General features: G+C 36.4%; 1 protein-coding gene across 2 annotated transcripts in view; it reads right to left on the bottom strand.

Annotated features, from left to right (window-relative positions):
• Window positions 1-2272: 2272 nt before the first annotated feature.
• kansl1b (KAT8 regulatory NSL complex subunit 1b) overlaps window positions 2273-14831 on the bottom strand; it is a 96994-nt gene continuing 84435 nt past the window's right edge. For both annotated transcript variants that reach the window (XM_087244229.1, XM_087244228.1), the window contains 8 exons: window positions 11051-11233; window positions 8526-8693; window positions 8289-8431; window positions 8084-8202; window positions 7931-7988; window positions 4904-5016; window positions 4373-4628; window positions 2273-2754 (listed from right to left, as the gene is read on the bottom strand). In XM_087244229.1, the coding sequence (XP_087100355.1) occupies window positions 2521-2754; window positions 4373-4628; window positions 4904-5016; window positions 7931-7988; window positions 8084-8202; window positions 8289-8431; window positions 8526-8693; window positions 11051-11233 (1274 nt within the window). In that variant the 3' untranslated portion in view covers window positions 2273-2520. The remainder of the gene's footprint in view (window positions 2755-4372; window positions 4629-4903; window positions 5017-7930; window positions 7989-8083; window positions 8203-8288; window positions 8432-8525; window positions 8694-11050; window positions 11234-14831) is intronic.

Here is a 14831-nt window from a genome sequence, read left to right as displayed (position 1 = left end):
CACCCAACCCTCATTCACCACATATGAAATTCAAAGTATGAAAATAACTCACACGATACAATATTGGCTTTTGAAAGCTAGTCAAACCTTATGGTACATTTGCCTGATAAGTACACAGACCCCCACAGAGAACCATAATTATTAATGATATTAAGAATGAATGGGGTGACGGGTTTCTCAGCAGGAAACGGGACAGTTGCGGATGGTCCCCTTATGATTTGCCACACAACCTCAAAACAAGAAAAAAAACAAGAAAAAAAAACGAGATTTCAATGACGCTATGGATGAAGTTACACTCCAGTGAGTTATAAAGGAATATATTAAGGATTTCTGGTTTACATGACATCCCTTAAACAAGAACAAATGGCTACAATAGCTAGAATTATGTAACGACAGATACAGAGAAGCTACTTATAAAACTCATAAGTAACTTGTGTCCGCTATTAGACTTGTACATTCGCATTAGTTAAAATAACAGGAAGGAGTTGCAAGCAGTGACTCAACTGACCTGGGAACAAACCGAAATCATTCCTAGTCATGAAAAAAAAATAATAACGGGGTTGTGAACGACAGCAACTGAGGGAGCCAACGAATGAAAACTTGCCAAGTCCTTTTCTGTCAAGCACTTTCTTACTTAAACATCACGTTACGGTATTTGAAGATGGCTGGGGTGTCCGAATTCAGTCCTGGAGGGCCAGTGCCCTGCAGATTTTAGCTCCAACTTGCCTCAACACACCTGCAAGGATGTTTTTAGAAAGCTTGATTAGCTAGCCCAGGTGTGTCTGATTAGGGTTGGAACTAAACTTAGCAGGACACTAGCTCTCCAGGACTAAGTTTGGACACCCCTGCTGTTAGGCCTAGGTCTCAAACTCAATTCCTGGAGAACCGCAGCTCTGCCTAGTTTTTTTTAACCCTAATCAAACACAGCTGATCCAACTAATAAAGGTGTTCATGACTACTCGAGACTATTAAGCCGGTGTGAGTTGGCAGAGGTAAACTATGCAGAGCTCAGGAAATGAGCTTGAGGCCATTGCTGTAGAGCAGGGGTGTCCAAACTAAATTCCTTGAGGGTCGCAGCTCTGCATAGTTTTGTTCCAACCCAAATCAAACACAGCAGATCTAACTAATCAAGGTGTTCAAGACTACTATAAACTAGTGTGAGTTGGAGGTAGTAGGAATTTCACTATGTAGAGCTGCGGCCCTACAGGAACTGAGTTTGAGACCATTGCTGTAGGACAGGGGTGTCCAAACTCAGTCCTGGAGGGCCGGTGTACTGGAGAGTTTAGCTCCAACCCTAATCAATCACACCTGAAGCAGCAAATAGAGCTCTTACTAGATATACTAGAAACTTCTTGACAGGTGTGTTGAAGGAAGTGAGAGCTAAACTCAGCAGGACACCGGCCCTCCAATACCAAGTTTGGACAGCTCTGCTGTAGGGTATTGCAGATTGTGTTTTATTAAACAAGACATATTTTAAACCAATGGTGGAGCTTTTATAAATGAGGCCAGGAGACACACACACACACACACACACACACACACTCAAAAACAAAACAAAGGACAGCACTTTTCAGTTTATACTGGAGTGATTGCATATTCTCTGGACTAACCTGATCATGCATAGCAACGTCAAGTGCTTCAAAACTCACATTAATGCAAGCTCACAGGAGAAAGGGCCACAATGCTAAGCAACAGTGCAATCGAGTGTTCAATATTAGCGGCCTGCGCATGTTTATTTGGGTGCTGATTGTTGGGTCACCGACAATAGTGTCGTGCAAGAGAGACCGATAAAGTGCTCTAATCAGACATTATTTAGAAAGCAACAGGGTTGTGATGAAGACACCTGCTCTCTCTTTCGCTCCGACAGAAACGGGCCATGGCATACAAGAGAACGTGAGACACAAATGAAAGCAGAAGCTGTAATTTATCCAAAATTCCAGACATGAGAAACCTATGCAGTAATATGAAGGGAATGTGGAGAGAAAAGGAAGTGCTTTCACACAGAGAGAACAAAGAGAGGCATTGGCGCCATTGTGCAAGTCTCTTGTAATCATTATTATTGGCTTTATTTTGGTGTTTTATCACTCCGGTATAAACCGTGAGGCTAAATGGGTAATTTCTGATGGTATACTGAAAACACAACGCAAGCGGAGCCCCTCAGATTGATCAGCAAGCTTAGGGGAAAGTGCTCTTCTGCAATAGACGAAAGGTGTAGGAGCTTCTTATCTTGGTTTAGCCCTCAAGCTAATCTTTCCTTCTTTTTCATATTTAATTTCTTTTTATTATCCTAATCAATTTGATTCTCAAGTGACCCGAAATTAAAACGCGTCTCTTTATATATATATCTCCATACAATTCACTAAAAACCGTGAAAGAATTTACTGATGTTTGAATATCAAACAACAGGGACTTTCATTCGTTTGGTTGTTGTTTTTTTCCGTCTACGTTGCTGCTGTTTTAGGAGTTTCTGAAAGCTGGTGGATGATTGGGGGGGATTGGCGGGTGAGCAGAGTCTAGGCTTCATCGGTGAGTAGGTTTGGGTGGGTTGGTTGGTTTCTGCTTTGTGCCGTCATCGCAGAGGGGCGACGAAGGCCCAGTGTCGGACTCCGACTTGGACGACCTACAGCCGGACACCCGTCGAATGGTCCTGCATTGCCTCTCGCCAGTTGGACTGAGATGGATTTCAACTTCCTGTTGCGGCTCCACATCCAGTGGAAAAGTCCGACGTTCCCATGGCTGTACCGGCTGGGGAGTCTGGAAAACAAACAGAGGCACACCAAGTGATTATAAGCAGAAGCAAATTGGAGACAACTGCACCTAAAGGTCACATATCTGGCAAACAATTTTTTTTGGTTGTTTTTAATGCGTCAAGATGACATTTTTATACATATAAATCAGTGTGTCCAACAGTTTGTTTTTGCTCAGGGGCAGCACATTTTTGAACTATCTTCAATGAGAGTATGACAAGGTGCTGGACGTCTTTATGTTTAGTTATTAAATGTCCTGTGAAATTACAATAGACATTTGTAGGTGTTAGCTTAAGTTTGTTAGTTTTAAGGATTTCTATTAGCTTTTGCGGAGTTCAACAAATCATTGCTCGTTCATGTGAGTAACAATCACACAGTGTGAACTCATCGCCAATGAGTTGGCGACGCCCATTTGGTGTGCTAAACATCTGGATCTGTTAATGATTTAAAATCATGTTGTGTGAAATATGTTCTGATTGAAAATAACATTTGCGATTACCTACAGCCAATGAGAGAGCAGCATCCAATAGTCTGGGTATCTGCAGGTCAGCAGGAGATTGGGGAGAAGTTGTGTAATTTATAACAAAATATATACTAAGTGACCTCGCACTGTTTCTATGTCACTTCTCACAAGTGTTTGGTTGTGAGATGGACCGAGGCAACATTGTTGGCGATTCTTAAAGTCATGCAGTGTGAAGCCCACTGTCACTGATCCATCTAGCAGTGTAATCAAAGCAGCGACGGAACACTACCCTAGATAATCATGCAATGTGAAAACATTTGTGACATGACTACTTTGAAAATCATGCAGATTGAACTCGGCATTAATGTGCTCCAAAACATTGACATAATAAGTGTATAGAAAATATAGAACTGATATAAATATCCAAAGCTTGCAATATTTCACTTCCGCCTAAATAAATAAAAGTTTTTTTTTTTCACGCCACCTCATACTCAAGTTTCTCATTAAATCCTGATCAATCAAATGCTTTCTAGTATCTGACATGCCCCACCCCCTTAAAGACACTTATCATTTGCTTTTCATTTGAAGCGCTTGAGCTGTGATAAAAACTAAATGCTATTGGCTGTTTTTTTTTAAAGGGGAGGAGCTACATTCTCTTTTTTTATTATTATAAAACCTATTTAACAATTTACATTTTTATTCTTATACTAGTTTTTATTCCTGTTTATGTAAAGCACTGAACTACCATTGTGTATGTGCTATATAAATATATTATTGTAAATGTGCTATAAAAATAAACGGGCCTTGCCTCACTATATGTCCCACCCTCTCAATGTTTTTCAGTTGAGATTAATTTAAAAAATTCCCATTTCGAAGCACTTCATGGGACCTTTAACTGGATGCTGCAAGTTCAATGTTAAACTGCTTGCTTTAACAAAAACTCACAAAAAATCTGTCAAGCCTTTTCATATTATACCAATAGTAGGTCTAAAAATACACAATGGCATTACTGAAAATGAAGGCATATGTTGCACGGATAAAGAATGCAGTCCAAATAAACGGCAGTGTTAACTTGTTTTCTGCAACTGAATGCTTAATATCTAAAAGTATGGGGATTCCCATTCATTTGAATAACTGCATCACTTTCACATAAGAGGCCTACCATCTCCTCAATGGTATCTGGTGTGGAACAGCGCGTGTCCTCATTGGACAGCAGCCGGTGCGAGTCTCTGGAGGCCGGTGTGTGCAGGCCGGTCAGCATCAGCATCTCTGGGCTGGCTGGGCTGGTGGGAGACGCCACTGAGCTGTACTCATGCAGCAGGTGGAAATGCGGCGTGTCTGGAGACGAGGGCTGTGGTGTGGAGGGGTTGGTGCCGCACAGTAAGGGGGTTGTCCGTCCATCCACAGACTTGTATGACCTGTGGAGAAAAATATTACCATGCGACATTTCTGTAATGTCCGTTGCTTAATAACTTCTCGTAACACTGTTGCAAGCGACCAGCCTGTTGTCATTTTGTGCAGCAACTTTAATCTCTGGAGTTTAAAAGTGCCAGCTTTCTTTCAACAGATCAGCTGCCATCATGAAGTGCAAAAATCAGCAGTCAGCTACACACCACAAAGTTGTTCATCAGATGAAAAGAGTTGCGCTCATCACTTAAAAAGGATAAAAACTAGTTTAAGTTCTGTTTCCCACCTGCTGCCTCTCCTCTTTGCGATGTTGCTGGCAGTCCAACTCCAGCGAGAGCGCTCTTGCTCCTGTAATGGAAGGTGAAGCTGGGAGAAAGTGACATCAGAGAGATCCTCGACCTGACAAAACAAGAACATTTAATTAAGAACACAAGCTGGAAAGTTTGATGCAAAATTCTACCTGTGAATCCTTCGAGTAAATAATTTATTTATTACAGTATTTGTTTTCAGAAATCTCAACACATGCAGTTTTAAGCCCATTTTATTAAAAGATGCTGAATGACAAAATAACTATAAATTATTTATTTTTCTTAAACAAACAAACAAAAAAAAAAAAACTGTGTAGGGTGTCATTTGTGACTTGTGTGTTCATTACAGCTAGCAGGAAACATTGGCACATACTCTAGTTTATCATTGGTTTAAATTTCATATGGATGTCTAAAATATCCTGACTGCCAACACTATAAATTAGTCTCACACACAATATTTGTCATATCTGCAGGCATGTCTGTTGAAAAATGACTGTGCTTTCTATTAAGACCACATTTTGGGGAATTGATGTGCAATATTTATTTTATATAATAATATTCCGATGGCTGTTTTAATGATGTGCCTATACTGACACGGTGTATTTAATCTCTCACTTTGCAAAAAAAACAATTACAAACATCTTGCAAAACATTCACTGTTTAATGAAGCCTATTAGAATGTAGTTGGAATGACTATCATTCAAACTATGCTATATATCGTTGTATGGATAATCACAAGGATGTCGGTTTCCACGATTTTGGAGTGTGATTTTATTGTGATTTAGAACTACAAACAAGCTAATATCGAGCAGGTTATGTTTCAGCAACTATATTGCCAATCTTTCAATAAATCGACTGTCAAGATTAAATAAATGTATGAACTTCATTAAGACAGACTGTCCGCAAACTACTAGCAGTTTTAGTGTTATATTTATCCATGACAGGCCTTAATCAGCCAAGGTGCCAGAACTGAAGCACGCAGCAAATCGTTTAAGATTAAAAAAAAGGACAGTTTTTAATGCTATTAACAAACCATGAACGTATACTTTTACCTCAATAGACTACTACTTGGTTGTTTATTAAAGTACATATTGAATCAAAACTAACCATACTGACTTAGTTAGCTCACATTTCTAGTTTTGTGGTAAACAAGTCATCTGTGCATGTCATCAAGGGGAAAAAAGTATCACCCTGTAATCTAAAATTGAAATCTGAAAATGCACTTCCTATTTGTTTTCAGTTAAATTCTCAGACTATTGGCCTATTATACACCCAGCGCAATTAGGCGCAAGATGTGTTTTGCATGATTTCTTGCCATTTACAGACCAACACAACCCTCATGTTCCTGTTTTGCGCTACGTTTTTTAAATAGGAAATCTAATTGCGGCACTTTGTGGACGGGTGTGCCAGTCTATAAAGGAGGTGTGTTAAGGCACATTGTTTGTGCTAAAACTAAAAAGCAGGTTTAAAGTCCAGCTTTAGCGTGTTAGTTATGCACCTTGCAGGTTTAAACGCTTAATACACACAGCATGTACAGCAACACACAGAGATCTTCACATTGGGAAAAAAAAAGATAAGGGAATAAAATGTTACAAACATCATTATTTTCTACATAAATATAAAAACCCCTACCTCCATGCTTTCTTGATTTTTTTTTTCAGTTTATTCATGACAATGTGGGGTATAAGAATAGGACGTGTGTTTGAATATAACTGCTGGAAATTAGAACTGAATTTAGAAACAGCTTGAAACAAATCTTTGCACTTAAAATTATGTAGGCTGATGGATGTCTTTAGTGGAGTGCATACAACAGTTATCCATGAAAGTAAAGGAGTAAAAAGAAAAAAGTACAGAGGTTGAATAGAGGACGCTCGTTTTTATTTTTATCATCGTGCTGCAGAAAGTCTGTTTAACGGTTTTCTTACTAGTAAAGTGTTTAGTTTTCCACTTAAATTCCACCATGTTAATATTTAGATGTACATTTTATAGTAATATTTAACCACGCCCCACCAACTGCCAGTTTTGACAGTGCTATGACAACAAACAGAAATGGTTAGCAGGAGTCTGTTAGGTTGAAACAACTCTCCCAAAACCCCTTTCCTGAACTTTCTGAATAAAATGCCTACTTAATCAAATCAGCTCGCAGTAGAAAAAAAACAAGCCTCATTTAAGTTTTCTCATATAATATTTTGTTTCTCTAGGAACTGCTTCACAATATAAAAAAAACAGTTGCAGCTTCCTGTTAGTGCAGACATTAATAGTAAAGTACTAGTTGGGTTTAGGTATTGGTTGAGAATGAAGGTTGATTTATACTTCTGCGTTAAGCGCAGTCGCATAGCCTTGCCATGGCTGACGCAGACTCTGATGCGCACCTTTTAAAAAAATGTAACAACACATCGCGGCGACATATTGCACAAGATCTATGATTGGTCGGCTTAGAAGTGGTGACGAGTGTGGGCAGTGCTGAGAGCCTGATGGAACCAGTGTTAACAAGTGTCGAGTACAATGAAGTGAATCTGAAGTGTCCGTTTTGCATTTACCTTTTGATTAGTTGTCGCACATCTGCCGGTTCCCACCTCAGAATGAGCAAATTTTAGCTACATTAAGGCAGCGTTAAAAAAATATAAAACTCCCGCGAAGAAACTTGACAGAGGAACATAACCTACTGCCAGCTAGCATTTTAGAAGTGTTATGGCAGAGCAACACAAACAGCACGAAGAGGTTTTAATGCTTGAGTATATGCAAGGCATGTGCCGTGGGTTGCAGAACTATAAATCAGCCTAGGATGTAAAATAAGATTAAACTTTGTAAGTACTACTAAACAGTTAAAATCCTAATAATAGGCAGTTAATATTCCAGTAGCAAATGGTGAGAAATGTTACTTAATCTAAACTGCTGACAAAAAAGTATTACTATCAACATTGCTCAACCTATAATATAGCAAAAAAAATCTAGATAGGACGCAAACAGTCCGCAAACACCCAAAAACATGCAAATACCCATACCTCCACTGCATCATCCTCTTCAGCGATGGGCTTGGCAAAAACGTCCACTTCTCGCCAGCTACAATTAAAAAGCAAAGGGCAAAATATTGATTAGAAAGGGGGAAAATCTTTGAAGACTGATGCAACTGAAATGACAGCATCTGCATTTCTGACCTTGGGGTGAGAATCTCTTTGTACTGTAGCTTCTCCACTCGGGTCGTGGCGGCCACAGACATGGGGATGACGATGTTATTGATGTCAAAGGGACTCTCTCCTCTTCTTCTTCGAATAGTCTGAAATAGTCATGCACAATCATAAGATATCTGCTCCCGTGGGTTTGCACAAACAGACTTGGGAAACGTTTTTAAGAGAATCTTACAGCGGCAGCGTTGCTGTTGAGGTGCAGGGGTGTAGAGGTTTCGGATGCTGACGGCTGTCTCATTAGAGGACTGTGGGTCGGTGTGGTGAGAGTGGACAGGGATGGACATGGACTTCCGAGGTCCATGTACAACTTGGGAGCATCTTCAGACAAAAATTGAATGCATTGTTTAGTTACAGCACTGACATTGATTTAGAAAGGAAATTTATGAAAGTGAACAAGAGAGAAGAAACGCACTCTCTGAGCGGTCCAGCGAAGGTTCACGGGGTCTCTTGCGGCTCAGGCTTCGGTCAAACGAACTGCTATGGCGGAAATGCTGGCGAGAATCAAGTTTACTGGCACTCATTGGGATGTCTAATGGCTGACGCGACACCTTCTCTGAACGCACCTTATGATGCGGCAATCCTGAGAGAAAAAGAAAACAGCAATATTAAAAAAGAAAAAAGAAAAGAAAAACTTGGTCTAGAATAGAAAAATTCAATAAAATTATTTTGTTATTAGCCATTTATTATTTTTTTTAGAACTTGCTTGATTTTATAATTACTCTTAGGTCTGTACTTCTGTACATTGTGTTTTACATAACTTGTGTCCATTGTTTATGATTTCACTTTTAACCCTTGTTTACTGTTCAACTTGACTACCCTTTCGTTATGTTCGCAGCTGTTTTTGCCCCATTGACTTCCATTATAACAACATTTTTTTGATTTCAAAGCCATGATTCACTCATAATTGCTGATGTTTTTCCCTTTTGGTAAAAAGTAAAACTTTTAATTAATACTGTGGTTTATCGGTTAGCAGCATCAACCCTTTGTTTATATGGAGTTCTATGGAGTAAAACAACAAATTATAGTGTGTGCACATAAATACACTTAGGTCCAACCCCAATTCCAATTCTGCTCATCTCTCATTCAAGTTCAGGTTGTTATCAGCATGACATTTTGTACAGTATTGCCAAGGCATTTTAGATGTATAAAATAAGTAATATATTGACATCAAATTAATAAAATACACAGCAAACAAGAAATAAATGACAGGAAAAAAAAGAATAAACAGACAATCTCAAAAAATTATAATAATTTCAAGAATAAAACTTGTAGATTATTTAAATAAGACAAATGAGTTAATTACCCATTACTAATGATGTACAATAACTCTGACACCAATTTTGCTGAGTATTTAGTAAAGTATTTCTGAGTCGTTTAGATTAAAGAATTAATTATTTAATGTCTTTCTCAATATCACGATTGTGCACATAAAATTAATGAGTTTAAAAAAGCCAAAGCCCGAACATTTAGTAGATGTAGAAACCCCGGCCAGACGCAAAAACTTCTGAGTTCTGAGTCTCTGTGAGTCTGCAGAGCATGTGAGTGTTGACAGTTCTCACACACAGAACGAGCAGTTTAAAAAGGGTAAATGAGAGAAGATTTTTCCACTACTTAATTGCTCAGGAATGTTTGTTTATATTAGGTGAATACAAAAAAAAAGTGTAAACAGGATGATAATAGTAAAAAAAACAAAAAACTTGTCACTAAGTATACTTGGGAGGCTGTTAATATACCTGGGCGGTCCACCCAAGTCTATCGCTGCGTCCGATATTGGATGCCTCCATACTATACAGTACGCTAAAATCAGTATGCGATCGGAGTAGTTTGTCCAAATTTATAGAATCCGAAAATTAGTGAAGAACCCAGATGACCTACTACTTCCAGCAAGATTCTGGAGTGCGCATCCCATGTAGCTGCGCTATCCCATGATACCCCGAGAAAGAATTCATAAATGGAAGTGAAGCGACGCAACTGATGCAGGTAGGTCACGTGACCATGACAAAATGGCGGATGTTGTACGTCCAAATTGCATTCATACTTTTCACATTCATACGGTATAGAACGTACTTTTCTAACGACCAAGTAAAATGTTTAAATTCAAAAGCAGTACCTACTAAGTAGTAGGCGGTTTTGGATGCAGCCTATGTGTTTGAAGCACTGCATCGTTTACATTTTTTAATCTAATGTGTTTTAATCTAAAAGGATATTTTACATAAGTGTTGGGTGTAGCATCATAATATGAAATCAAATCAATATATTTTAAACCTTATTTCTAAATTTATTTGAAATGTCATCCTTTATATGCAACATCACCGTTGATTGCCAATTTTTTTGGTAAAGCATTATCAAGGGAAAGTTGCAAATATTAATGTGCACAAAATAATCAATAAAATGGAAATAAATAAGCAATGAGTGTTCAAAAATGTTTGTGTTGCGAAACTGCCTCAATTCTAAATCTGGATCCTGTTCAGACTTTAATAATTCATATGTGTGTATGTATATATATATATATATATATATATATATATATATATATATATATATATATATATATATATATATATATATATAAAATAGCATCAGCAACTGTAGCTGAACTTGTATGATGCCAGAAATAACTGCTGAGTCACTGCAGCCAGACACTCACAGGTCACTTTAACTGCCCATACATGCAGCCACATTTAGACTCTCCTAAAGGTGTAAGAATTTGCATCGATGGGAGAAAATTCAGCTCCTGACATTTTGGATGCTGAAACTGCAGGGAATTTTCTCTTACAATTAAACAGCCAGAGCTGTGGTCTATATATTAACATGCAAGATAGAAACATAGAAAACTTTCCAACTCTTACAAACCAGTTTCCAATAAAATAGAAGTCAATACGTGTGGCTAATGAATGAGATCTTTTGGTGTCTTTAGCTGTTTTGAATCCCACTTACGGACTGTGGAAAGGTGAGAGTTGATGAGTCTGTGTTTGTCTTTGGATGAAGGGTCTGATATACGGCTACCCAAACACAACTTGTGCTTGAGCGAAATCTTCTTGATGGGCTTGATTTTCTCGAGAGGACGATTCTGCCAGTGTCCCTTCAGTACACGTTGCATATGTAAATTCATCATCACATCTGAGAGAGAGAGAGAGAGAGAGAGAGAGAGAGAAAGAGAGAGAGAGAGAGAGAGAGAGAGAGAAAGAGAGAGAGAAAGAGAATTTATTTCAGGTAAGATCAAAACATCTGTTCCTCCTAATCTGTGCTTTATATGTAATAACTTTCTTCATCTAGCACCAACTTTTCCAATTCCCAATAGGCAAGTCTTGCTCTACATCATTTTCTACTTGAATATCCTATTTTCACCTTCAAAAATTGCATCAGATGAGTGAAAGTAAAAAGATTCCATAGAGAATATAAAGTCTGAAACAGCTCTGCAGCAATGCGCTGTTGGCAAACATCTTCTCTTTCAGTCAGAATTACAGTTTTAATTCTACAACTCTCCAATCTCCAGTGTTGATTTTACTCATTTACAGACATCTGACCTTGATAGACTGAAGAGAAATAATTAATAATTAATAATAACATATCAATATAAGATACTAAAATGATTTATGAAAAGTCACAAAATTTCCACTCTATTGATTTTAAGAAAAAATATATATAATGGAAGATTTCTATCATGCCATCTACTTCCCAATGGCAAATATTGTTTCCTTAGCTCATTAGGTAATACAATGTGGCTGAACTGCTTCTTGGACAATATTACCCAAAATACATTTCAATTAGGACTACAAATGTCACAGCTTTACTCTTCAAAGCACCCTTCCCTTCTACCTCAATAGTTTGATAAATGTTTATTTATCTTTCGGTTTTATCCACCTCACCAATTATTCACATTTTTTTAAATAGTTGAATTTACTTAGAATTAAAAGCATATCTGCCCTGATTGCTGTACGTAGATAAATATTTTATACACATGACCCTTTTTAGTTACATTTTGGGAATGTTTTGCACATGTTTGCACATATAAACATATTTAAATGTCATAAAATATCAAAATCACTGGTAGTTTTTTGTATCGTTAGGCAAGGAGAGAGTATTTATAGAGCACTTTTAAAGGCAATAGAAATTAATTAAATAGTAATTCAATGTGCTTTTGAAAAACAGTTAATAGAAAAAGAAAATAAATACATGAAATAATGAAATTAATAAAGATACATTCAATGAAATGAAAGAGTCATAAAAGGACATTTGTGTGCATTACCTAGGAATCATCATTAGACAAGATAAGAGCATTTAAATAGCGCATTTAGCAAACAATGTTAATTCAAGGAGCTTTTGGTAAAAAAAGAAAAAAATTAATAGAAATAAATTACAGCGGTAATTTTTTTTTCTCAATTTATTTCTATTAATTTTTTTTTTATTTGGCAATCAACAGGCAGATACAGGAAACTAAGAAAATAATAATAATAAAAAACAAAGATGCGCTCGAATTGTGTAAATTTTTTTTATTAGTATATATATATATATATATATATATATATATATATATATATATATATATATATATATATATATATATAAAATTTACTTTATTTAATTTACATTTTTTACATTGTGTTTTGTTATTTCATCAAGATTACATAAAGTAAATGGCAGTGAAAAATGTACCCCTTTAAAACAGATGTATTGTATTGATTATGCTGCTATATTAAAAAAATAAATTACAAAATAAAATAAAAAACATTAATTGATATGAATGAGTCATAAAAGGACATTTATGACCATTAACTAGGAATCATCATTTGGCACGGTAATGATATTTATATAGCGCATTTTACAAACAAGTTTATTTCATAAAAATAAAAAATCTAAAAATCTAAAAAACAAGACAATAAAGATACCCTCGAACTGTGTGAATTTTTTTATTATTATTATTTAATTATTATTATTATTATTATTTAATAATAGCAATATTTTATTATTGCTATTTTTTACTTCATTTTTTTACACCGTGTTTTGTATGTATTTTATTATCTGCAGATTCTGGGTTCAAGTGCTTCATCAAATTGTATGGGGAGACTTAACAAATTATAATAACAAACCAAGCTTTGTAATGCTTTCCAAAATCATGATTACAATATCTATATATCCATGCCAAATATCTGATGGCCAGAAAGTGATTAACTTTTTAAGAATTGTAAAAAATATTGATGTCTGTGATGCAGCAAGTCCAGAGACTGTTGTGTACCCGAGGATTTTTTTTATAAAATTCACTGTGTAATATGAATAAAAAGTGGTCATAAACAAATATTTTCTCTATTCAAAGCGGAGGATATTGGTTAAAGATGCTATACTAAAAAATAATAATACAAAAAAGAAAGATATATTCATTGATGTGAAAGAGTCACAAAAGGACATTTATGTGCAATAACTAGAAATTGGACCAAGAGTTTGCATTGCTAAAAGCACAACACATCGATCAGTTACGAAAGCCTTATACAAACATGCACAGTGACTGAAAAATGCTCTGTAAACATCAGACATGAGAGTAGTTCTCCAGCAGAGGGCAGAACTCGACTCTAGTATTCATCCCAGTGTTTTTTTTTTTTTCCTTTCTCAATCTTACTCAAATTTCACCTATGGGATCACCTGTCTTCTTCTACAACCATCCTTCATTTGCACAACAGAGAACAGAAAAGAGGACAACAGGCTCATATTGATGAGGGAAAATACATCTCAATCAGTCAGCCTGATAAAGCTAGCTGCTACTGGCACACTTAGGCAGAGTCAGATTGCACTGCTCTTTAAAATGGTTATCGCTGCAAAGGTCAGGCAGGCGAATGCTTGATCAGCTAATCCAACCAGCACTGCCGACCTGACATCAGCTCCTAAATTTCATTCTCCAGACATGAAAAGCAAAAATCTGCTCTGAGATCTAAGCACTAATGACCTACTCCAAACTCAGAGAGCAGCCTGGGGGTTATTTTTAGATGTGCAATAACCAGAATCAGAATAATTAACACTCAAATTAACACCTGGTTGTTAGGCAGAATTAAAACTCCTCATCCTTCAGGCAAACTGCGGAAAATGAACTAAAAGATGCGCTAGTCATGTGATTGATGATGATGATGTCACTTTTTGCATCTACGTGTATATTCAGAAGCAAAATTAGGCTATTAATTGAATAATTATCCATGAAAAACACCATATAAACAAACAAAAATGGTCTAATAATAGACCCAACAATAAAAAATTTGAAATCGTACTATTACACTAAAATAATTGTAATAAAAAAGATATAAAAGCATTTTAGGCCTTGTCTATCTGATTTATTTTGGTACATTTTTTCTTTTAGTGCATTTTCTCCTTTTTATGACTGTTCCTTTGATGCTAGTTTGAATGTAATGTATTATATATGTAATGTATTATATATGTAATGTAAATGTTATGTTATAATTAGTTCCATCGCAACATGTATGAGGCACCAGACTGGACAAAAGTCAAGCGAAAGTAAACAGAATGCGCATGACGTACACCAAGTATTGCGAGAGAGACCAAGAGACTATTAACTTTACTATTATTAATTACTATTACTAATATTACTATATTTGTTGTTTCAAATAAATAAGCAGACATTCGTTATCTGTATGACAACGTTGATTTGTTTAGTAGACAGTGACATTTCTGTATATTTCAGAATGTTATTTAATTGTATAGTGTTGTACAGCTC

The sequence above is a fragment of the Danio rerio genome, chromosome 3, assembly GCF_052040795.2.
Source record: "Danio rerio strain M-AB ecotype USA chromosome 3, GRCz13ab, whole genome shotgun sequence".
Classification (NCBI taxonomy): Eukaryota; Metazoa; Chordata; class Actinopteri; order Cypriniformes; family Danionidae; genus Danio; species Danio rerio.
Note: the sequence above shows the minus strand (reverse complement) of the source record. Positions and strands in the feature narration are given on the sequence as shown.